The sequence below is a fragment of the Trichoplusia ni genome, chromosome 2, assembly GCF_003590095.1.
Source record: "Trichoplusia ni isolate ovarian cell line Hi5 chromosome 2, tn1, whole genome shotgun sequence".
Taxonomy (NCBI): Eukaryota; Metazoa; Arthropoda; class Insecta; order Lepidoptera; family Noctuidae; genus Trichoplusia; species Trichoplusia ni.
In genome coordinates, this window is record NC_039479.1 from 1,737,196 (window position 1) to 1,763,662 (window position 26,467).

Sequence of the window (26,467 nt, forward strand, 5' to 3'; positions counted from 1 at the left end):
TTAGTATAGATATAGATGATGATCATTTTTGCTAATAAATTGTTATTATTCATCTAAGAAAAATCGATCAGATTTGATTGTTTATGAAATAGCTATTTCATGGCCTCGTAGAAATTTTAAGATCCATCGAATAGAGTTCAAATATTCAGAAATCAAACAATTGGGACCGCGGGACGTCCCAATATAAAATGCACTTTCTCTCGGGATTTTTCCCTAAACCAAATAAGGTAGTTTTTAGCAATTACAATCAATTATGCTAGTTTTCGTGACCTAAATCTTTAAATCGCATAGCATGACCATTGCCATGTAGGTACTAGCTGTTGACAGCGGCTTCGCCCACTAATTAAAGATGATCCCACGGGAACATCAAATCGGGATCCCCGCATAGGACAAGCGTTCGTGTGATCCACGAACGCTTGTCTTGAGCCTAGGTATCTTTGCGCTTGTTACATGAATGTTTGTGAAATTCTCCGCGACACAAGGATTAAATTCCTTAATCCGGGATTCGTGTACCAAACGTCCAAATCCGTTTAGTGATTTTCGCGAAAAAGAGTAAGAAACGCCCATCCATATTTACCACCTTTCGCGTTTATAATATTACCACAAAATTAAATGACTAGACTGATGATTAATTGAAATTGAGTAAATAATAAATATATTAGTCCATATAAGGAATACATTAATAAATCGCGTGTATTGTTTGTTAATCTATACATTTAATGGTAAACGGTTTTCCTTGTTAGTGTCGAAATAGTGATAATGATGGCAATGACCTCTGGACGGGGACATAATTGTTACGTTTATTCGATAAATCTTCGTTATAAATTGGAAATATACCGTAAGGAAGCTAAAACTTTCGTTACGTTCAAACTCGATCGAAATCCGCGTTCAAAATACATGTTCTCGTAAAAGCACTAAATGGATTGACGATCAATGAAATTGACAATATGGATCGCGATCACCAATGTTCGCGGTCGCGGTGGAAGTAATTCAGCAACGTTGCCAAAATGGCAATACTTTTTTAATTTATTATGTCCAGAAGAATACAGCCAGCACTAAATTTAAACGTCAAACGTTTTATTTTTAAAACAATGACGCCTTTTTATCCTAGAACTAAGAATGATGGCGCCGGACAGTGACAAGTTAATTAGTTTATGGGTCATCTATCCTTAGAATTTTAGACCTATTTAGTACTGTAGGTATGACTAGTTCCATTCATAATTGTCTATTTTAAGTATTGAATAGGGTATGGAGGCGCTCGTGACTAAACAACGACAACACAAGTTGATCAACCGCAATTTAAGCTACGCTTGATGCGGTCGCTCGATGGATGGGTGACCATCTACGTAATACGTATAACGAGTTTGTCCGTATGTCGGGAGGCACGTTAAATTGCTGGTATTTACACATCTTTGACAGTCATTTCGGATAGTCAAAAGCTAGGAAGCCTGACAACCAGTCTGACTAAGGGGTATCGTGTTGCCCAAGTAACTGGGTTGAGGAAGTTAGGTAGGCAGTCGCTTCTTGTAACTGTACTTCGTGTACTGAGCTGCATACGCTTGGCCTGGAAGCCGACCTCAACTTAGTTGGGAATAGGCTAGGGTGATGATGGAAAATAAATTATTGTACTTACCTAGTTGGCGGTTACCTACTCAATAAAATCGACAACATCATAATGATAATTTGAACAGAATAACTGCTTATATTTGAAGGTCAAACAAATATTTTGTGCAAGGTGATTAATAGGTCATCAACCTAAGTTGTAAAAGGCGTCAAAAAGATTATGTCAGGAGCGTCAAAAGTTACGCTTAAGTATGTTTTTTTTATTAGGTTTGTAAGAATTATAACCTAACCCAATGTTGGTTTATAAACTATTTTTTTTTTCAATTTATTATTCGGTAAGATTAAAAATAGTTTCTAAAGACATGATTTATAGACGCTCGATTAAGGCTTTAGGTTTTTTTCAATCAACTCGAATAAAGTAGACTAATCAAAAAAATATAAAATTATTACAACATATAGGATACTAGCTGTTGTCCGCGACTTCGTCCCCGTGGGTAGAGGATATAAGTTATGATTTATACCTGCCCTGTTTTTTTCAGTTTCCACTGTATCTTCGCTCCTATTAGTCGCAGCGTGATGGTTTATAGCCTATAAAGCCTTCCTCGCTGAATGGTCTATTCAATACAAAAATATTTTTTCAATTTGGACCAATAGTTCCTGAGATTAGCGTGCTCAAACAAACTCTTCAGCTTTATATAGTAGTATAGATCCCAAGGACAAACAGCATGCCAGAGGAAAAAAACTTCTGCGTATGTTTAGTTAAAATGTTGCTCTACCGAATATGGATTTCCGTGGTCATTTGTTACTCGACTAAATTGAGTAATATCCGAGAACATGACATGTACTTTTTGTAACCAACATATAGGTACAATATACATAATACTCGTACATTAAAATTTATGTATATTATATTTATAATATAGATATAAATTGGGGGAGGCCTATGTCCGCAGTGGACTACTGAAGGCTGATGATGATGATGATGATGATGATGATGATGATGATGATGATGATGATATCTATAATTATTTTTTGTAAGACTGTTTTTTTTTGTCGACTTTTCTACTCATCTATTATTAGGCCCACATAGAGTCTTACATAATGAAGAGTACCTACTTAATCAATCAAAATTAAATGAATAATTTGACAAATACGCATTAATTATTGCTTATAAATATGAGTAGCGTATGAAATGACTTCATTTTAGAGATAAAGAAAAAAGTTTCTAGGAAAGTAACCAAGAAGGTTTTATTACGAAAAGGTTTTAACCCTTATCCATCAAAGGCCTGAGTATAAGTTGAGTAATCTCGGTGATTCCTTACCTCGTCACAATGTCACGATGCAGTAACTTATTATATTACTCATTTATAAGAGCTGCATCTAGGAAGGGCAAAGTCCATCTTTTAGAGAATAGTTTGAGAATGCCATCATCAGGAACTTGGTAATCATGATGGCATGATAGGATGTGTGGACAAAAGGATTTGTTAATGGCTAGGTACGGTATATTAGAAGAGAAGATAGTTGTTTTTTGCCTATTTTTTTTAATTAATACTTGTGGATGACTATAATTCTTTTATTTTTATAACGACTCTACCTAATTTTAAGGATATTCTACAAACATTAAATTAACGCACAAAGCCACTGCGACTCGGAACAAGCATATTTGTCGACATTGCCCGACTAGTTTCGGACCCAACCGGAGTCCTTAATCATGAGCTGACGCGGCGGGGTCACGAGTCGAATCATTTGATAGTGAATCATTCTCACGATAGTTACTAACAAAATACAGATATTAAGGAGGCGAAACCCACTAAATAATTAAGGAATTCCCACACCACATCATTGAATAACATTGACGAAATCTATTACTAACGTACGTAAAACACAACATAAGGATACTACATCACATTATGACGGTTTATGAAACATAGTAATGACTATTTAATAAACATTTATAAATAATAGCTACGATTCCTAATAATTTTAAACTTACGTCAAAATTACATGATTAATTATAAGTAAGTATTCCTGTTTCATATTATTTTGCACTTTGGATTTGGGATTTCGAGTGACGTCAGTCACGTAGGTTGAATTTCTAGGATATCGTTTATAGGGAATCTGAATAGTTTGGAACTAGATTTTCCCTTTTTTTTTGGTAAGGCGGGGGAATCCTCATGGACACCCACTCCCTCGGGGGAGGAAATGGGTAGTGTCAGACTTTTACTGACTAAACCTGAACCGCCGTGCTACGTCATCCGCGTTTTTGTGTCGGTTTATGGCAATGCGTTGCAATCCTTCATACAAACTAGATTCTCCCTACTAATTGACTGCTTATAAGATGATGAAATCATATGATCCTTTTTGAAAAATATTTTTGACTAGAAATAGTGTGGTTTTAAGAAAAAAGAACCTAGGAGAAATTTAAGTTTATCTCAAAAAAAAACTGTATAAGCACACGAAACAGTTATTGTTATTTATACACTAGCAAGCTGACAAGATAAAAGTTTCAAGTTTCTCTACATTTTACACAAAATTTCTCATACACAAATTATTTATCAATATTACCATCATCATTAGCCTAGCCTTATCCAGCCTAACCGGATGCTGTACCAGTGTTTTACAAGGAGCGTACCGTTACTGCTTAAATCAGATGACCAAAACAAGGTCTGTCAACAAATTAATTTATAGACCAAAACCGATTCTCGATAGACCTATTACTAAATCGATATTCGTCATTCGAGTGACGTGTATCAGATTGGAAGATGGCCTTTGGGAAACTCTCAATGTAGACATAGATGACTAGCTCATAACAAGGTCTTTCAACAAATCGATTTAAACAAAATCGATACTCGATTTATTACTTAATCGATATTCGTCACGCGTGACGTGTATAGATATACTTCTCGGCTGGCCTTTGGGAAACTCTCATAGTAGACACATACGTGACATATTGCTACTATTATTAGCTATACTGTGAATTCGGCGGTAAATGTCCCGAGTCTGTAGGGTGACTATGATTTTGGACTTCATGGAGACTGTGTGAGGAAATTTTATGGGGTTGGTATTCTTGATATATTATACTATCGAGAGAAATTTTAGCTCATAAGTCAGTTTATTTATAATATACCTAATATTAGTTAAAAAAATTCAATGACTATTTTATTTTTAAAGAATCAGCTATAGTTTAACCTACGACGTTGGATGTAAATGTACTGACATATTCTAAAGAAAATACTCTCCTTGAACATGGATGATATTTTCATTAATTTCTTTTTGTAAAACCTCAAAGTATTCTCATTTTAGTTGTCATGTATCATCCACTTTTCCATCGATTTCTTATACTTTGAAGTTGCTGCTTACTTTAAAATCTTACGTCTAACTATTATTTCCTATTATCGGCCTTAGGACTAATTCTATCTGTCTCTTAGTGTCCCAAAAGCGTGAACACCCTACAGTGATTGGCGGTCATCATATACCCGAGCTCTCGTGCATCGGCCGCCAGTCGACCGCCGCTTGCGCATCGAGAGAAACAATTTTAAACAAGACATTATTTAAATATCGAAGCGCGTTCGGTTATAAAATATTCGTGTGTAGTGATCAGTGTTGTGAATTGAGATTTTTGTTTGACAAAAGGTATTTTGTTTTTTTTTTCATTACATTGTTTTTTTTTCTAAGACTAAGAGTTAAACTTTTTCTTTAATCATTAAAGTTATCGCTTTTTTATATTCATCTGACAAAGTTCTGGTAAGTTTATTGTTGACAATTAGTAATAGGTATCTAATTTAGGACACGCTATAAATAATTATGCGTGATCGACTTTCGCCGAATTTTGCATCCAGGCATCGAAAATGTGATAGTTAATAATGCCAAAAACAACATTTGTAACATACTTTTGTTAAGAAAAGTAAAGTTTTAATGAGGATCCTACAAATATTAAAAAACACTGTAGTGCAAACCTACTAAGACACGATAAACATAACTAATATGGTAATAAATCGATTTCAAAAATTCGATACAGCAGTTAAGGAAGAGAAAAAAGTGTTTAAAATCAGAAGGTTTAATAAGTAGATGTTGATATGTGTCATAAAAATGATAAAGCCGAGCAGATCGAGTTCGTGGTACTCAATAACTACCTAACTATGTTTGCAGACTGCAATGTCATGACTATAAATACTTTCTTTGTGAATGTCAACAGATAAAAATTTAGGTATCTTTACATTGAACTTCCAAACGTGATTATTCTTTTCACCGTCAAAAAAATATATCAGAAGCCGTATTTAAATTTCTTTTGATGACTGACCCTGTCGGGGCAATAGTTAATGTCCTTGGCTGCTTATCCCGGTGGTTGTGAGTTCGATTCCAACTAAGGACATCTGTGTGGTTCACAAAGTGTTAATTCAGTGTTCGATTGCGTACATATGATTTACATCGATTAAAATTTAAAGCAAGATGAAAGTAACAGAACTGTCAAACTTCTTATCAACTTATAATTTATTAAAAGTTCCGCGCTCAAAAGAGATCAAAACAAATAAATCATTAGCCAGATAAAAGAGTCGAATAAGTTACATAAAGATTAAAACTCTATCAAAACAGTAATTTAGATTTTTATTGATGTGTTTTATTTGCATTTCTAAAATACTAAAAGTTTTTTATGTTAATTCTTTTTATTATAATTAGCATGGATGAGAACCTCATGTAGTTTTAGGTGATTATAAAAATACCTATAAGACAGTACCTTTACAAAAATAAAAAATGTTACATTCGATTTAACCATGACCTCATTTTAAGAATGTTGTTCCCAATAAAATAAATTAATTAATAAACCTATAACGGACACAATTTTCGCCACACGTCGGCTCTTTGCCACAGTTGCAATTATATTACCTAAAAAATGGTGTCTATTATTTAAATTCGATAAATATTCCTTTTTACGATCTATGTCCTGTGAAACAAATAGCCACCCTATCTACAGTCTACCTGTCAATACGTCATAGCCCAACTCTCATTAATCTGTCTATTCAGTAGCTGTGTGTAACTGGCAAGATGAATGTACCTGTAATTATTTTAATGATGCTATTTACAAATAGTCTACATACCAATGTGTAAACTGTTGACTTCTTGACCTCAAGATTGGTAAGAATTTAATCTTAAAACGATATAATTCTGGCCTTATCACCTATTTTTAGGTGACACACTACATATTTCCAAATTGTCTTATAGGTCTGTGTTTTTTACCTCCAAAATCATCCCAGCTTAATTTCTTTGAAATGCTTTCACGAGAAAAATCATAACTCTCCATTATTAAGCTTTGTATTTATTTATTTATTAAGGGAAAACAAACAATTGTAAAATGTAGATAGAGTCAATAAGGAACATATTAAAAAAAATAATTGACAAGTGTACAATCCACGATTGTACAAATATAGTTGAAAGAATCAGAAAGAACTTTGGGGACTTTTGAAAGAAAGTTAAAACCAACACGATTACCCTTTATAGCGATGATAAATATCTAAATAGTCGTAGCCGCCAGAATGTTAGAAATGTTGTCAAAATCTCTTTACATAGAGATGAAAAGTTAATGATTAATTCCTGGCTAAACAAAACTGCACATGTTGATAGATCATGAGTTAAGCGATTGATACGGTCGGCCCGTGGGTGGGTGACAACCTATGTCATAACGAGTTCCTCCGTGTCTCGGAAGGCACGTTAATAAGCTGGCTCTGGCTGTTAGTTACACAGACAGTCGTTACGGGAAGTTAAAAAATCTGAAAACCAGTCTGACTAAGGGATATCGTGTTGTCTAGTTAGGCAGTCAGACCTTGTAAAACACTAGTATTTAGACTGAAAGCCGACCCGAACATAGTTGGGAAAAAGACTTGGAGGATATCTAAAAGGTGAAAAGATTTAAGTTTTGTCCAAACGATTAAGTATTCATTGTTGTTCCAACTTTATTTCGTTTTAAAAACCAGTTTTTTTATGTATTCGATTGGTACGCAAATACTTAACAAAGTACGAACGACGTTTGTTGACATAGTATATAAATAAATAAATGAAGTATTAACTACTCATGGCAAACTGACAAACTCAAATGATCGTTAACGACAATCGTAAAGTTTATAACTTGTAATAATGATGGCTTCTGATGAATCTTTTTAATAGCAATTGTAGTTACATCAAATTAAAGTGCTGTTTTGTTACAACTGTGTAACTAGCAGTAATGACATAACGTATAATTTAAAAGAGTATCTATTTTGAAGAAGCGAGATGGATCATTACTCGATGTGTAGTGTCAGCTCTCGTCCACAAGCAGTTCCTACTGCAGTTTTATTAAGATCGTCAAAAAATCATACATTCTCTCACTCGTCTAAGCTTCAAAAAGTATCGCAAGTATATTGGCTATCTCCGTACCAAACATGAAAATCGGAAAATCCGTTTAAGCGTCAAGTGGTAACAAACAGTTACACAGATGTAAATTGTTGTTGTTATAACATTCGATCTTTATTTTTGAGACTTTTTTGTTACATTTATGATCTGTGAAAATTAAATTTACATATTTGGCTATCCCGGTTTATGAGATAGAACAAACGACGGACAGACAGCGGATCCTAGTAATAAGTGTCGGATTTGACAGAACAACAAAAACGTACAAAATTTAACGAAATAACTATGTTAAAACGAGTAAACTTTATGCCACAATGTATCAAAATATGTTTAAGTAGGTACAAATAAATCATTCGAAGTTGTTAATGTCATTCATTATATTGTAGGCACCTAATAATCTCTGTTTGTATAAACATTAGGTATGTTTGGTCGAATAGAGAATTTATAGTGAGTGGTTTTGAACTTTATTCAACAATTCTAATTGAGTAATACTTAATGTAGTTTCAGACCCAAATGGTGACAAGGTGATAAAAATGTCTTGTATGAAGGATTACAACGCATTGCCATACACCGACACAAAAACGCGAAAGACGTAGCACGGCGGTTCAGGTTTAGTCAGTAAAAGTCTGACACTACCCATTTCCTCCCCCGGGACAAAAAAAAACAGTGATAAAAATGTTTGAGTAAACCGTCTTTGAACAATTATCAATCCGACTCACAAAATTTATTATAATAGGATAGTAAACAAAAAGTATTTCCGAATCTGATTGTTTAATGATAAAATTTTGATAGCATGATAGATTTTGTTATAAATGAAAATTATGGCTTAGTATGAAGAATTTTCACCCGTTTCTTCTAACTCTTACAAGAAATGTGTTACAGGCCAATATTATTAACAGGCAGCACAATTGATCCGAGTTTCTTGTACAATAATAGCCAATGATCACAATTGCATCATGGCGGCAAATAGAAGGAACTGGATGCCTTCATCGTTATATCTAGCGGCAACTGTTATTTATGACGAACCTGTTCCCGTACCGTGTCTCACTAATAAATAATCACGTATTATCATAGATTATTCAATAGTTCCAGAAATAATACGGTGTTTATCTGTTAATCTTGGTTTGCACAATGCACTGCACACCCACTTGTGTTTGAGTGTCAATTTATTCAACGGATTATAACAGATACCGAGCCGATTTCTCAATCTGAATATAGACCTGAGCTAGTCAAAGAATTGGATCTATCTTAAAAATGATACCCCAATATGGTTTTTCAGTGCCATTTTTTCAGGATATATAGGTATACCATTCATTTATTGATGAAACTTACAGGTGTTTGCACGTATTGCAAGAAAATGAAGTTTTGGGTTAAAATGAAGAATTGACGAAGCTATGTAAATTGAATTTTATAAGAGGTCACCAATTTAAGAGATACGGTTTCAAATCCAGGAATTAATATCGTCGAATCAAAACTATCATACCATGAAACATTTTTAATGAAATAGATTTCATTGATAAAAATTTGTAGAACCTGTATGAGATGTACTTTGGCCTATCGACATCCTTTTGCTCTATCTGTGTCTTGTCAAGGTCGGTCGCAGCGTCCAGTCTAGTCTAGTCTCAATAGTTTGACAATAGATGGCGTGAAATTTGCTCTACACAGGCCCCCCTTTTCCATGTCATTTTCTCCTGTGCGGGCCTCATCATCTCTCAATATTATTGTTGCCTTTAAGCCTAGAAGAAAGTAGATATATCAACAGAACGACAAATAGTAGAGTATTCAGTATCGTATGTAAGGAAGTTAAAGAGATGGCTAAGGATCGAAAAAGAAGGAAAAACTTTCACTGACAAGAGCCTTGCAGGTCAATTTGATAATAATATCTCTAATATCTCTAGTCTAACCCGATTACTTAACAAAATATTAAATAAGAATACCCTTGACTAACAACCATCCAAACAAAATAATCCAGAAACATTTTCTCAGTCTCATAAAATAGTTATTTCAAACATTTATCGACAACATATTGCAGTCGCGTTAGCTTTACGGCTTACAAATATTTCCGTGGCTGTGTTAGGTGGATATTTTGAGAAAATACTTTGTTGAACCCTATAGCACGAAATACAACATAGTTTCCAAGGGAATTGGAAATATTTACTTTGAAACAGAACAAGAATAGATTTTCTGCGCACCACGTTAGCTCACTGCAGGTTGGCGATGCAGATTCCAATATTTAGAAATCCAGGTTTCATAATATCCTCACGATGTTTTCCTTCACCGTTTGTCGTAGTGTCTTAGAATAATAAAGCAAGTACATAAAACTCTTGAAAGTCAGAATAGCACTTTAAATGCGTTGGTATCGGTATCTGCACCTAGTGCATACAAGTCTAAGCATAGAACCGCAAGGACACTACGTTTAAATAACTGGTGATGTACGAACTTACAACGATTAAATTTCCAAAAAACATGTGGGATTCCAAACAGCTTCGAAAAAGTTTTGAGTGCAAATATCTTTTTTAGTGCGATTATAAAATGCGATGCGACATTCAAATATTAAGTAAACCGCAAAATATCAAAAAAGAACTATGTATAATATCTGCTAATAAGCCACTAGAATAGATCAACAGATAAATTCGCACTCCGTGTCTTACATCTAAGATTACGTACCTACATATTCCCTGTAATTACGGTTAGTCACTACATACCTCATTGATTTGCCAAAGTCTAAACATTCAAATAATTTAAATACCTATTTAAGTATGCGTTAAACATTGCACAGTAATTGCCGGTCACCAATATTTTAGGAGCTAATTAAGCACTTTGATTTCTTGATAGCGCTAAGTTGACGCATGCGCAATGGCGGTAGGCGCCATCTTAAGTCCTTACTGCCAAATTGGCGCCGTCTTAAATTCGATTTTTTTATTGCGTTTTAATCAGCGTTTACTATAATGCTATGTGTGGTTTTAATGACGATTTAATCCCACGCGGGCGCCACACCTTTGAGAGATATTGTCTCATTGTTTTGTTGAAATATTAAGCATGTTATGAATATGTTTGTCTGAATAAAATATTATCATCATTACTTTTTATATGAAGAAATAAAGTTTATAAGAGTTAATCATTTCTCTGAATCTATTGAACTGATTTTGAAAAGATTTGAACTAGTAGAAAACCACGTGGTATCCTAGATCAAGTCTTGTAATAATTAAAAAAACATCTAACGAAGTGGGCTAGGTCTATTCAGCTAATTTGTTAATAGAGTTAGTGTACTTATAAATTACCTACCACGTAGATAAAATACTGGTAGCTATTTACTTTAATTAAAACTTGCCATTTCAAAATGCAATAAGCTTATTTATTTAGACATAAAACTAGATTTCATGTATCGTCTTGCAAGATCTAGGCAATTAGTGACAAAGCAACTATAATGTTTGTTTCTGGAGTTTAACTAAACGTGTCTTTACAGCTTCACGCCAATTAGTGAAAAGCGACATAACTAGGGCAACATAACTTCTTACATCTTGGAACGAATGGAGTTTACATCATTTAAAACATAGTCATGAACAGTTTATGAGAAACGCATCATGGATTGTTAAGTTTTATGTTTAAACTTAGATCAATATGCCTACTAATATTAGTATAGGATATTATAAAAGGGTATTTGACATAAGATCTGTTTAGTCTTTTACACAGATTTACAAAAAAAAATGATTTTCTGTTTGTTTAAGTCACTGCATTCAGCTTTTATTGAAATTTAAACAATCAAAACAAACAGTCTGGGTACACTTGGTAATTAGCGCAAAAGCACTTAAAATAATTGGCGCAAACATCTCTATTAAAAATATATCTACTTTACATGTATTGTTTTATTCGAAGTTTCATTCACATATTAAAAAAGATTTGTATAATTTAAGCATTTCAGATTATTTAAAAAGTATTACAATATATTAAATTAATATAGATATTTTAATACCATATGCTTGACTGCGGTTTTATTCACAAACCTAACCGCAGACAGACGTGATAAACCTAAATTATATCTGAACTAAATTACGTTGCATTCAATCTAAACATTTCAAAATGATTCTCGTTTACTGAAAAATATGAAAAAGCATATCTACGTCATTCTTTGTAATATTAAAAAAATCTTTAACTACCTAAAGTTAAGGTAACATTTTGAATAACTTAGATAGATACTTATTACTTATTGCATCAGATCGTTTTTTGTTTCTAATTTTATTTTGTAATATAATTATACAATATTTGTATTTGTTACAGATTTGAAGCATGGAGCCCCTACAAGTAGACATTGTGCACTTTTATCCGAGGGAAAACGCACAGCCTCATAATACAGTCAAGTAAGTTCCTCAGTTTTTCAAAGTATTGCGTAAGACTTGATAAGATATTTTTAAAGGCAGTCTATAACCTAAATGATATGGTAGCCTAGAGTTAAGAGCACTGCACAGGACTGCCAATTGAATGGTCTCGAGTTCAATTCTAAAGCACGCATAGCTCATTAATATTTGATTTAAATTACCTAAAAACCTCATACCTGCCAATTTTTTTCTTATTGAATGTCCCCGTTTTCTTGTAGACCTCTCCAGAGATTTCTTTCTCTGATTATTCGTTTATCTCCTTCTTTACTGAGATTTGTTTTTCTAACATTTCTGCTAAAAAGATAGTGCCGAAGGCAAATGGAGAATGTTTAATACTTACATTTTCATCTTTAGATACGAGGTGGTGAACGATGAGAACCCCACCACCACGATAGTGCGTCGCGGACAGCCCTTCAGCGGCGTGGTGAGGTTCAACAGACCCTACGATGAGGCCAACGATATTGTACAGCTGGTCTTCTCTATCGGTAAGGACTTCACACGTATATCAATTAAATGGTTCAATCTATTAAAAAACTATTTACCCATCCTATTTAGTATTTACGGACAAATTATGAAATTATAGCAAGTGAGGGATCCTAGACTTCCTCCACTTTATCTTACTGTTAATATAAATTGCTTAAAAAAATATTTAGATTAAGAAAAAAAATGAAAAAGAAATAGGCTTCCCCCGTTAAGCTTTTAACCGCACCAACCGTTTATTCGCATAACTGTAGACTTCCATAATACACAACCCGGTGACATAAGACTGGACGGTCGACCACACAGTTCAGCCTGAGTAAAATTATTATCACAATTTAGATACCCTAAAACCCAATAACCAACCTCTCTTTCTCTTCTTTTAATTTGAACTATTATATTCAGGTGACAAGCTGACAATGGACACGATGGGCAAGATGTTCATTCGTCGCGACGCCGTCCCGGATAAGCACTCGTGGAGCGCCACCCTGCAAGACCTGCCCGAACCAAACACACTCTCCTTCAACGTAAGATACATATTTATACATCGAGGCTCTACAGTGGTGACATTAGAGATACGCTGTATATCTATTATTTTTATATTTTTGCCTTTTTGGTATCATCAACTAAGCGGTACAAAGTTTGACGGTCGGTTAATTACAGGTATCTAAAAATAAACAGTAGTATATAGTATATATTTTGGTAGTTTATATATGTCGTTTAGTATCCTAGGGATCTAACACTAAATCTATAAAAAAGATTTTCGTGCTTGACCGATTTTTATTAAACATGTCAAAGAAAACTCGTTTTTAATATTCACATGTATTACAAAACAATTACATTAATAAAATTAGTAGAATAAAAAAATCTAAAATCCCACGTTTTAAATGTCACTCCATTCGAATTTTATTAAAATAGGTCCAGCCGTTTTCATAGCTGTAAATTGCATTGTCATTGGGCTTACAGCTACACTGAAAATTTCACCCTGCTAGCTTATCGGGAAATGCCTCGAAATTGAGTTGCAAAAATACATCGAATCAAACTAGAAAAACCAAGAATATTTAAAATACAGTTACACACTAGATCTAGTAATTGAGAACAAATTTATTGGTCGTTCTAAAACTCGTTTTACCAATTTAGAATACTAATTTCATATATAAAATTGCATTGGATAAAAATCGCGTTGCCTTGTAGATATTACGAACATTCGTCAAAAAGTAATCAGAATATGGCCACACATGCAAAATGTATGCTGTATTATATTAAGATTTTTGTTTGACTTTTACGCTAAAAAAATGCTATTATCTTGGATTAATGTATTTGGTCTCTTGATTTAAAGGGTGTAAGGGTATATTTCAGCTGATAGCTTAGTGGTGAGAGTGCAGTACTGTGTAGTCAAAGGTCTCGAGTTCGAACCCATATGGCGTGATTTTTAGAAAAATAATATCATAGCTTTCGTGTTTTGGAAAGCATGTAAAAATGAGGGTTCTGCTTGTGTTTTCTCTCCTGTCGTGTCGGATTGCATCCCATCGATATGAGTACGCCTTTATGCACATACGCTTGAGGACCGATGGACTAATGTTCAGCGCAAGTAGCTAGTCTAGTCGTCTTTGATAAATATATTTTTTATCAGAGTGTTACTAGTTATATCTGTGACACAATAGCTCCCTGACAGATCGATTTTTATTTAGTTTGATTTTGTATTAAGTGAATTATGGCCGGTGCTTAGACATGTTTGAGAAAAATCGGTCGAGCCATTTAAAAGTTGTGGTGGGTAAAAGGTTTTGCTGCCCAAAAAAAAACCTTTTTTTTCCTAGTGTTTAGTCCTTTCAATTTTTCCTTCAGTAGCTTTTAATTCATTTTCATTGGCCTAGCCTTTTTCCCAACTATGTTGGGGTCGGCTACCAGTCCAACCGGTTTCAGCTAAGTACCAGTGTTTTACAAGGAGCGACTGCCTATCTGACCTCTTCAACCCAGTTACAACACGATACCCCTTGGTTAGACTGGCTGTCAGACTTTTTCAAGGTTCTGACTACCTGTAACGACTGTCAAAGATGTAGGAATAACAGCCGGGACCCACAATTTTACGTGCCTTCCGAAACACGGAGGAACTCGTTATGAAAAAGATGGTCACCCATCTACGGACCAACCGCGTCAAGCATAGCTTAACCTGTGATCGAATCACTTATGCGGTTATAGCTTAGCCACGAGCTCCTCTTCAGTAGCTTTTAATTGACTTACTAAATTATAAATACAGACGCTTCATTAACCAAAGAGTCGTAATTCATAATTATAATGAATCTCACGTTATTCATGACCCTTTGTCAAACACGTTTATCAACATATTATGTTAATCCATATGATTTATATTATTTTTGCATAAACGATGCTATCGGAAAGAATTTATGGCTATATACATATGTGCTGTGTTTTGTAGAAACTAATATGACATCACTATTTACATGCAGAAAGTACATACACTCGGCGTCAAAAAAATCGCACCTCCTTGAAAATAACATTCAAAGCGTTATTAAACCTTAACACGCGCATATACCCCCACCAATATTGATGTCATTTGAAAGCCAAATAAATAAACTTATAAAAAAACACCATTTCATTTAATTAAAAAAAAGTTTGATACCACAAATGTAACTTGATAAAAAAAGGCAAATTTTGCTCCTCAGCGGGGCCACAACTTGCGCTACCTTTAGTGGGTATAAAAGGGTTAATACAGGTTCAATTGGGGTCATTCGCTATCCAACCGTTGAAGAGGACACACGAGAAGATCGTTCACAAAAAAAAACGCCTTGAAGATGGATACTACTGCTGATGAAGCCGCTCAAGTGATTGCACTACTGCAATCAGGGATGCGACAGTGTGATGTCGCTCGGCAACTGAACTTGAGCCGTTTTTCGGTTCGAAGAGTATACCAGCGGTTCTTAGAGACCGGTGGCCATGTCCGGAGGCATGGGTCTGGTAGACGTCGCTGCACCTCGGAGAGAGACGACCGATTCATCGTATCGACATCTTTAAGAAATCGGTTTTCTAATGCTGTTGAGTTGCAACAACAGCTCCGGGCAGCTCGCAGAACTACCGTGAGCATTTCTACGGTTAGACGAAGACTGAGGGAGAAGAAGATAGTGGCTCGAAGAGCTGCTACAGGTCCAAAATTGACCGCAGAGCATCGGCGAGCCCGCTTACAGTTTGCTCGCGATCACGTAAATTGGTCTCTTGACCAATGGAGCGCTGTTCTCTTCTCGGATGAGACGAGAGTATGCCTTTACTGCAACGACAGACGCAAAAGAGTGTACAGAAGACAGGGTGAACGTTTCGCTCAAGCCTGCATCCAGGAGACAGTGGAATACGGGGGTGGTTCCTGTATGTTTTGGGGTGGCATGTCGGCTGACGGCAAAACCAACCTTGTGTGCGTTTCCCGGACTGCAGGTGCTCGCGGGCAAGGATCGTTGACTGCTCACCGGTATATCACAGAGATCCTGAAAGAGCATGTGGTTCCCTATGCCGGTTTTATTGGCGAGGGGTTCACATTAATGCACGATAACGCTCGCGCTCACACTGCATTAATTGTGCGCGATTACCTTCAAGAGGTTGGGATCTCTGTCAGGCAGTGGCCAGCGAGAAGTCTAGATCTGAACCCGATAGAGCACCTCTGGGACCATTTGAAACGCAAGGTTCGGTCTCGTGGTCCCGCTCCTACGACTCTCCAGGAACTTGAAGAGGCCGTTATTGAGGAATGGGCTAGTATCCCTCAAGAAGAGCTCCTAAACTTGGTGAGATCCATGAGGGAGCGTATGGAAGCCGTCATCCGGGCACGGGGGGGTAACACTAGGTTTTAGGTTAGTTTTAAGAAACTTTTTGTGTATTTTTTTGTATGATTCATCTGTTTTTAATTTTGGCTTAGTTAAGAATTTTTATTGTTTTGTAAACTTTATTGTTTTTTGCATTGTTTTAATAAAAAATAAGAATTAATTGAATTGTTTTTATAAGTTTATTTAATAGGCTACCAAATGACACCAATATTGGTGGGGGTAAATATGTGTGTAATTGTTAAAATAACGCTTGAAAGCTATTTTCGCAGAGGTGCGATTTTTTTGACGCCGAGTGTATAATAATAATTATACCTAAATTTTATCCTAAAACTTGAGCAACAACAAATTAATTAAAAATAAATTATTATTTTTAGGGTCCAGCAGTCTTAGGGTTGCAGGTTCTGTTATCTTTCCGTATATCTGTGACCATGCTGTATCTCATAAACCATAACAGCGTGACGGTTAGGTTCTTTGAACGCAACCACCAGTGTCTGACTCGCACATAACCACACTCATTACATACTATTTAAAAACTAATTATACCATCCATAAGTACCGAAATATATAAAGATAAGAAAGATATAAAAGTAAACATGTATAGAAAGAGATAGCTATACTATAGTGCCTTCCCTACACTATTGCTATCCTTGTCCCATAGGTGTCGAGTCCAGTGAACGCGCCCGTCGGTGCGTGGGCGCTGCGCGTCATCACGTGGCAGAGAGGGTCCCGAGAGAGGGCTTACTATGACTTCGATCAAGACATCTACATACTCTTCAACCCATGGATTCCTGGTAAGTTCAACAAGCAAATTGGCATCTATACTAATATATAAAGCTGAAGAGTTTGTTTGTTTGTTTGAACGGAAGGCTATAGGCTATATAACATCACGCTGCGACTAATAGGAGCGAAGATACAATGGAAAATGTGGAAAAAACGGGGAAAATTCTAACCACGTGGACGAAGTCGCGGGCAACAGCTAGTAATACATACAATTTGACTGCCCTGAAAAGAGGCATCCTAATACTCCTGTCAGTTTTATGAATTGCAGGGTCAATGTTTTTTGAAAGAGTAAGTTATATCTAGGCTTTCTGGCCAGTTCTTCTCCATAAGAATGAAATATAGGAACCGCGCAATTAGTCACTAGTACCTACTGTAATGTAACGTTTCTTAAGCTCCTTCTTTAGGTATAGATACGAGAAACAAAAACATTTTGATTATGATTTAATCATTTCGATTAATAAAAATGATTAATGTTCAACGAAGAAAAATGTGCCAATACTAATATTAAGCAATGGCTTCTTATAGCAGATAGATGGATATCCTAGACCTAAGCCCCTAGGTGATTCGTGAAGCCAGATATTTTGATGTTTTCGTACATATGCCTCATCCATTAAAATACTCTCAAATATAACTATCATGAATAATAACGATTATAGTGAACGGATATTCACTATAATCGTTGACTTAGTGTTCTAAAGTCTTTAATATCACCTGAATAAACACCGATTGGATTATGAATATTATGTCTGTTGATATTTGTAGAATATATAATCTTTAAAATATCTACCTATTCATGCAGCAGTACGGTTTTTAAAAGTTAACGCCGTGAGTTTTTTTCTCGTCTCCATCAAAAAGGGGCACAAAAACTAAGTAATTCTCCTAACTATTAAGTTGCAAATCTTGGTAGCTCGAAAAGAAAATTATTACAAAATTCATGGAGTTGGGAACCAGTCTATGATTTCTTTATGCGACTGTATTGAAATGCAATTTAAACTTTGAATAAATTGCAGAAGTATAAACTAGAGGAAAACTGAAACACAAATAACTTAATTTACATTTACTTATACATATCTCTTAGAGATATAAGTAAATGTTATTTCTGTTGTTCAGTCTTCGACAAGTTCCTTGTTTTTGCATTAGAAATGCAAAAATGTAGCCCTAGTAGTAGTAACTTCAATTATACTACTGCCCTGCCCTACTATAATAATTACTCAAAACTCTAAGACCACTATGCGCGCGGCGAGTTCGATCCCTGCGCAGACCAAACATTTGTAGCGTGATACACGCTTATCCTGAATCTAAGTGTCTTACTGCATCTGTCTTGATTGTTTTTGAAATTCCCCGACTACACGAAAGCGAAATTCCTTAGCGCGGGACTCATTAAAAAAATAGCTAGTTTTTAACAACACGAAAATTATTAAACCTTTTGTCCGCAGATGATCAAACCTACATGGAAGACACAGCTCTTCTCCAGGAGTACGTGCTGAACGACGTGGGCAAAGTGTGGGTGGGGCCCGTTAAGACCACGCGTGGGAAACCCTGGATGTACGGCCAGTTCGACGCCGTGGTGCTGCCGGCCTGCATGTTCATGCTCGACAGGGCTGAAGTGCCATTCAACCAGTAAGTACCTGGTACAAGTCATTTGCGAAATAAGGACTCGGTGTGACATCGAAGTGCTGGACTTTGACGATACACCAGAAGTTCTCAAATAATGTGGCTGATTAGTTTCATAATTAATGTTATTTTAAATGGCGATGGAACCTGGAGGGTCACAAAACTATTGGAAGACATATCTAGACATCAGGCGATATTTTTTTGAGGAAGTCAAGTTTCAAAGTGAGCTTTCGAAATGGCATTCCTAATGCTTAGAACGCTATTTCGCGCTCAGAACCAAGATATTATTAACGATCACAGTACCGGCTCAAAATACTTTTTAAGGTGTTCTGGGCTCTTCGTTATGTAATTTACCAATCTCACTTACAGTTAAAAATTACGTAACCAACTGAAACTGTTAAATTATATTGTTAACCTTCTCCTTACCACAGGCAGTGGCAAATAAGGCAAAAATAATTTAGGGACTAAGTAGGTCTCACGTACTGGCTTTTCATAAATCTTAGATAACAGTCCAAAATAATTACTAACAATAAATAGTACCGGGAATCCACAACAAACTGATTCTAATTATCTACTACAAATTATGAAATTGGCAAGGTTTTATTGGGCGCTATAAATTAGCATAAACAGGCTTGACATTAAACGTGAGAAATCAAGAGTTGGCAAAGACGGACCGAAACGAAAGGATGACCAGATGATAATAATATATCTAAGTAATACTTATTAAGGAAGGTGGAATGGGGAAAACATTAGTAACATTAAGTACTAACTCTTGTCTGCGACTTCGCCTGCTTGGTTTTCCATTCTTGGGAGATTATATTTAACGCATAGGTTCTTTTTCATAAAACCTGTCCTGAATTGTTTTATACACCAGCCAGTTTAAACAGTGGTGACATTTTTTTTTTATCATAAAGCTGTTTTCGTTTTTAAACCGTTATATTTTAGTAATGACTCTAATTGCTTTTTAAGTTAATATCTAAAGATTTTAGGCAGGTATAAAATGTTGCTTAACTGTATTTTGACTGCGGATTTCGTTTGTACCCAACGATTCATGGATCATGGATTTCGATCGCGGATCGTGTTTGGGCGTGTTTGGGGCGCCAAGCATTCTGTTTTGTTTCATAGATTTCACTATATATCTATTCAATTCGGAATGTTTAAAATAACTTAACTATGTATTTGAAATTTCAAGTACCTGCATTTGAATTGCAATCTGCGTTAACTCACGTCTAAAACGTTAATCGCATACAAACAAACGAAGGTCTTGAGCACTCTTAAAGCTAGATATTAAATCCGAAGCAGAATATTCCGGGTAGATAACATGGATGAGCTAACTCCGGATTTAAAGTAGTACCGTCATGCAACGTGATCAGCTTGCCAATTAAATGAACGAGATGAATACAAAGTTTTAGGATGATGCTGACTTGAATATTTAGATGGAAAAATATGCATCCTATTGTTACATCTAGACATAGTGTCTGCAAACCAAATTGTACTGTGTTTTATGTGTAAGGTCATAGTTTTTCATGCAAGACGAGGTATTTATAATTGTGATGCTGTAGGTACGCACCTTTTAAATGTATGGACACTGGATATGGTTCGTACAAAGTGTAACGTCAACGGGGTAGGTTTTCTTGACTTTTGAGGTTGTCACTTGAAGTCTGGTGACCTTTCACACAGCATGAAATAAAGGAGTGAATATTGACATGGCTTGCAGTTTAGGATAATGCAAGAAAATATTGGCAGTCGTTTTCTTCCTACGAGGTTTCACGGATATACGTTTCTTAGTTCTAATAAGACAATTATCGTATAAGTATTAATGCATTAAATAGACTTTTAAGGTATGAGAATAATACTTGTCAAGTATGTGCGATATATTCGCTATTTACTAATTACATTCTTAGAATTCAAACGTTTATGATATTGGTATGTAGGCGTTACTCAGGAAAGACATGCATCACATAATTACCACGTGTTTAATCATCGTTTACGTTAATCCTTGATGAAGTAATTTGTAGATTGCATGTCTGATTACATGTCTATCAAAACGCATGCATCACGATTTCTTCTACTACCCACGTATGTTTTGATGTGTTTATGTTACTTCCGTGTCTCTTATTGCAGAAATGTCACGTATCTGTTACTAGTCTAAGGGTCTGTTTCGCCAACGCCACATAATTATTGCACAGATTTTTTCATACAAATAATGACAATTTTTTCAATTTCGGCTTTTCAGTGATGGTGAAATAAGCGCTCAATAAAACCGAACTGAATGATAGCACACAGTATTCAGGCTAAACTATTAAAACAAATTATTTTCTTATGATTGATCTTCCATTACCGACATTAATAAATACTGTCATGTAAATCTAAATTGTAGAGCAACTACTCGTAGAAATATTAAGAGTCGCTGCCGTTGAAAAAACAACATCGATTGAGCGGTAGGCTTGCAAAATGGACTTAACCTATGTATATGAAGGGACCCACAGATATCTGAGCTAGTGAAAACTGGACAGAAAGGAGCATTTATTAGTGTTATGATAATAAAAGGTGAAGTTGTAGATTAAATTGTACTTTGAAGTTAATTAAAACTAACTTTCACAGTCGTGGTGACCCAGTAAAGGTGACACGAGCAATCTCCCGCATCGTGAACTCGAATGATGACGGTGGCGTGCTAGTGGGACGCTGGGACGGCCAGTACGAGGACGGCACAGCGCCATCAGACTGGACTGGCTCCGTCGACATCCTCGCCCAGTTCTTGGAGACACAGGACTCTGTTCCGTATGGACAATGCTGGGTCTTCGCTGGTGTTGTTACAGCTGGTAAGTTTAGACCTTGAAGTCTGGTACTTAAGCTCTAGATTTGGTAAAAAATCTGTTGCTATGACGAAGCGTATCTACCTAGATATTTCACACTTCGTCGAATTAAGATTAGTTCGGGTTATCGCAGAACTTAAGATTTCAATGTTTGCGAGCACGGCGTGATGTTTTGAGTTACATTCTTGATATACAGTTTTTCGGATGTTGACCTGATAAGTGTTCTTGATAATAAACAAAGACCTACCAAAAAACTAGGTTCTTACTAAGTAGAACAAAAATTAGTGATAAAGTGACTGCTAGTGCTACAACTAAGTACCAAAAAGCAAGCTAGTACGAATCTTCAATATTTTTAGTTGTAGCCTAATTTTCTTCATACCCACACTTAATATTACCGTACCTCAAATCTAAACAACCACCCCCACAATAAACTCCAATTTCTCCTTCTAGTTTGCCGTGCCCTCGGCATCCCATCCCGTGTGGTCTCCAACCTGGTCTCCGCGCACGACGCGAACAGCACCCTCACCGTAGACAAGTACTACTCCGAGACCATGGAGGAGCTGGGCTATGACCCCAGCAATGATGAACCGGAACACACTGACTCCATCTGGAATTACCACGTCTGGAACGATGTTTGGATGGCAAGGCCTGATTTGACTGCTGGTAAGTACTCCCGTTGTTTTTCTTTTACTACTCAATAGGTGCCTTACTAGACAATAACCGGTTTAACAAGCTTTAAGAGATTATTTTAATGTTTGATTAGTACACAAAGTAAAAAAAAAGATATGATTATACAATAACAACTAGTTTGGCACAGCACCACCTAGGCTCAAATAAAGTAAAGTTTTCATCATAGTACACGACAACTTGTAAACATTTATCTTCGGAGGAACGCGACGAAATACGTATAGCAGTCAGGCTTCGTTTAGAAATCATAAATCACTTCTACTACTTATCCTCTCGTTAAAGCTATTTATAACCAGAACACTTTATTCTTAGAAAAAAGATTTTGACTAACGGTAACCGCACAGTTAAATAAAACATTAAATCATACCCAAGGTTACGGCGGCTGGCAAGCAATCGACGCGACTCCTCAAGAGACCTCCAAGGGAGAGTACCAGTGCGGCCCAGCGCCTCTCGAAGCCATTAAGCAAGGAGTCATCGGCATGAACTACGATGTGGAATTTATGCTGGCGTCCGTCAACGCTGACCTCATGCGGTGGAGGATCGACCCTAGCGAGGAGACGGGATACTCCATGGTCGACAGTAATACTTACCAGTAAGTTTGCTTATATACTCTTGAGTCATGCTTACATTAAATTGTGTTGGTGTTGATTTTTGAAGAATTTTTAGCTTTCATCCTTAGGTTTATGGTCCATTTTGGCATGACAAACATACTAATAGGTGAAGGGTGGGCGCAACTGGGTCCTATGTAATTTGACCTTCAAAAAGTGCTACTTAGTAGACTAATTTGAATAAATGACTTTTGATTTTGTATAATGTGCGTACATACTGTCTGTTCTGTCTTTCTTCGATCAATCTACTTCAATAGAAACCTTACCAAAAGCTAATCTGATGAGATGCGATGGGCACTTGAAGGGAATCTAGGTTAAATTCTGTTCTGTGTAATGTAACATGTCTTGATCTTTTTAAAAAAATGAATATAAAATTCTGTTCATATTTTCTAAAGTTGTGAAAATATTATACTTCCATTCCATTATCACGTTTTTTTCTTTTGCCAGTTTCCTTATGGTCATATCTTTCTTTCCAGTATTGGGCGTATGGTGCTCACGAAGAAGCCCTACGTGTTCGACCCTAACGGTGATGGAGACCGAGAGGATATCACGGAGCAGTACAAGTTTAGAGAGGGAACAGCTTCCGAGAGGCTCGCGCTTATGAACGGAGTCAGGTTCTCTGAGAGAGCTAAGAGGTAGGATATTTTGAACAAATGACAAACGGAGGAAAGTTTGACTAAAAACGCAATTAAAACAAGTGAGCAACAATGATGCTAAAATTTCCGGGATTTAAAACTCTTTGGATGGAAACAAAAAAAATAATTGAAAGCTGGCAAAATGCGTAGCAAGAGTATTTTTCAGATGTTGTTATATTGTTCTGCACCCGGCATTAAGACAGAGAGCTGAAATAATGGTTTAGTTCTAAAAAAATTGTAGTCGATCACAATTTAACATAATCTTTCCATGTGTTTACAGATATTACTCAGTAGCAAGCAACTTGCAGAACGATGTGACATTTAACCTGAAGGACGTAGACACGGTTCCCATCGGTAAAGACTTCAGGGTCACCGTCGACATTGAAAACACATCCAGTGAGGTACGAACAAAATTGTGCAAAATACAGGAACAAAATCAGCTATGCACGGACAAATTTTTGAAAGATGAAAAACAAACTTATAGTTGACTTGTGCAATGCTGGCATGAAGCCATTTTCTTTACCTAGTTAGCCCCGTAACTGCATCTGGTCAGTTGCTAATGCTTTAATTCGATGATGATCCCTCTATAGCTTTTGACAATGATTCCAGTCTATGACTAACTGAAGTATGAAAAATAATTCTATAGGTTTTTTCTAATAGCCCATTATTTGCTTGTTCAGGGTCGTAACATCAAGGCATCGCTGTCAACGGCCAGCGTCTTCTACAACGGCGTGAGAGCTGGTGTTATCAAGAAGGTGGAAGGGAAAATGTTCGTTGGAGCGAACAAAAGTAAGATGAAGTTTCTCTACGAAAATTTAAAATGTAGTGCACTTAGGGACTTACCTCGAAGTATTCGTGGTGTGGGTAGTCAAGTGAGGTATGGAACTGAACAAACCCACCGAGCACCACGTGTCGCGGTTTCGATGCCGAAGTAGGATAAGCATTTAGGTAATCCACGAATACTTGTCTTGGGTCTAGGTGTCTTTGTGCGTGGAACTTGAATGTGTGAGAGAAAAATATGCTGAAGATAAACTTTTTGTTTTCAGAGGAACAAATAAGTATTCTAGTCAAGTCAGATGACTACTTGCCGAAGTTGGTGGAGTACTGCAACATCAAGATTTCAGCGATGGCCATTGTGGACGAGACTAAACAGTCCTGGGCGGATGACGATGACTTCCAGATTATTAAGCCTAATATTATGATTAAGGTGAGCTAATTAGTACATAATAAAGACAAAGTAGGAACTCTTTTTGCCTACAACAACGAAATATATTTTTTTCCTTGGGACAGATATAATATGTAATAATAAGCTTGCTGTAAAATTACGCAGACACTTTTGATAGGTATACTCAGACTTTATATATTCAGACTTTATGTAGTCAGTTCCGAAAAACCTTGGTAACATCTGAGAATTATACAGCCTGGTTAATAACAATAACTTAATCCAATTTCAGTTCAACGAGGACTTGATAATCGGCCAGCCCGCAGTAGCCCTGTTATCTTTCACGAACCCCCTGGACCGGACGCTGACCGGGTGTGAGTTCCGGCTGACGTCATCCGGCATTACGGGCCGTACGCTCAAGTACTCGCCTAGTGATGTGGCGCCGCTCGAACCGGTTAGCGTGGAGATACCGATACAGCCTAGCGTAAGTTTTAGTGGCATTTTTGGACTATATTTTCAAAGCAATTTATTCGAGAATTTTTAAATAATTTATTTTATTATTCAAAACTTTTTGTACCATTGCTTGTTATTGTGTAGCTAACCGGAAAATATAGAAGCAACAGCTCTGCTTTTAAAGATCTTAAATGAACGAAATTGAAAAGAGTGAGCAATTTTAAAAATAAAACTGCAGTAGATCTATAATTTTCTTATTTTAATTTTGTTTTTTACAGAAACTTGGCAAGATCAACTTCGTAGCGACATTCAAATCAGTTGAACTCAAGGATATCAACGGCGCGGCTAGTGCTGAAGTCTTCGAAGGATAAACGACCTTAGCACTCTACACATAAGATTCATTTTACGTTGTCATAACAACTGTTGTACTATTTTTAATTACGCGAGTTATTTAGTCAGATAATGTTAAGCTTACATTATTTTTGTTACCATTTTAACTCATTAGTGTTAATGAATTTTTGAAATTTGTATTTTTTTATTATTTTATAATATAATTTATGCATTTTTGTAGTGTAGTACCTAGTTTTAAATTAAACAATAGATAAAAAAGGCAATTAAAAAAAATTTTGTTTTTGACATTCTGTTTGTGCCAGGTCAAATATTTTTTAATCATAAAAAAAGAAAATAACAATAATAATTGTAATTGGGCAGCGCCGTTAAACGGTACATTATTTAGTTTTAAAATTAAGCTTTTTTACATTTACGTATTTTTTTAGACATAATATAATAGTGCCATTAATTTTAATTAAGTATATTTTAATGGAAAAGAAAAAGGTTTTTTGCATAGTTTTTATTGCTATATTAAGAAAATTGTTTATACCTGAAGTACGTAATAAATATTTTTATATGCTTACTTTGTTTATCATTTTTCTTCCTGTGTTGTCAACGTTTACGTTATCGGTTACGCTTTTGCTTGCTGTAAATAATTAATTTTAAAATTGAAATTAAATAGTACCTAGACTTTTTAAAGCATACTTATGGTGAGAAATAATCTTTTAATTGACTGGATATCCGAGAGTTAGCACGAC

General features: G+C 35.8%; 1 protein-coding gene across 1 annotated transcript; it reads left to right on the top strand.

Moving 5' to 3' along the window:
- Positions 1-5,046: 5,046 nt before the first annotated feature.
- Positions 5,047-25,933, top strand: LOC113502570 (hemocyte protein-glutamine gamma-glutamyltransferase-like). Its single transcript, XM_026884189.1, has 15 exons — positions 5,047-5,196; positions 12,223-12,302; positions 12,675-12,805; positions 13,203-13,324; positions 17,283-17,415; positions 18,841-19,024; positions 21,623-21,840; positions 22,285-22,497; positions 22,894-23,113; positions 23,606-23,764; positions 24,045-24,165; positions 24,445-24,553; positions 24,811-24,971; positions 25,219-25,410; positions 25,658-25,933. The coding sequence occupies exons 2-15, from the start codon at positions 12,232-12,234 to the stop codon at positions 25,748-25,750; spliced, it is 2,127 nt and encodes a 708-aa protein (XP_026739990.1). The 5' UTR covers positions 5,047-5,196; positions 12,223-12,231; the 3' UTR covers positions 25,751-25,933.
- The last annotated feature ends 534 nt before the right edge of the window (positions 25,934-26,467 follow it).

What these genes read in the sequence shown, in the direction of transcription:
- LOC113502570 (XM_026884189.1), top strand. Translation starts at nt 12,232, where the DNA reads ATGGAGCCCCTACAAGTAGACATTGTGCACTTTTATCCGAGGGAAAAC. An exon ending in CGCTGGTGTTGTTACAGCTG is followed by an intron (nt 21,841 to 22,284) that starts GTAAGTTTAGAC and finishes TTCTCCTTCTAG; the next exon opens with TTTGCCGTGCCCTCGGCATC. An exon ending in TTCTCTGAGAGAGCTAAGAG is followed by an intron (nt 23,765 to 24,044) that starts GTAGGATATTTT and finishes ATGTGTTTACAG; the next exon opens with ATATTACTCAGTAGCAAGCA.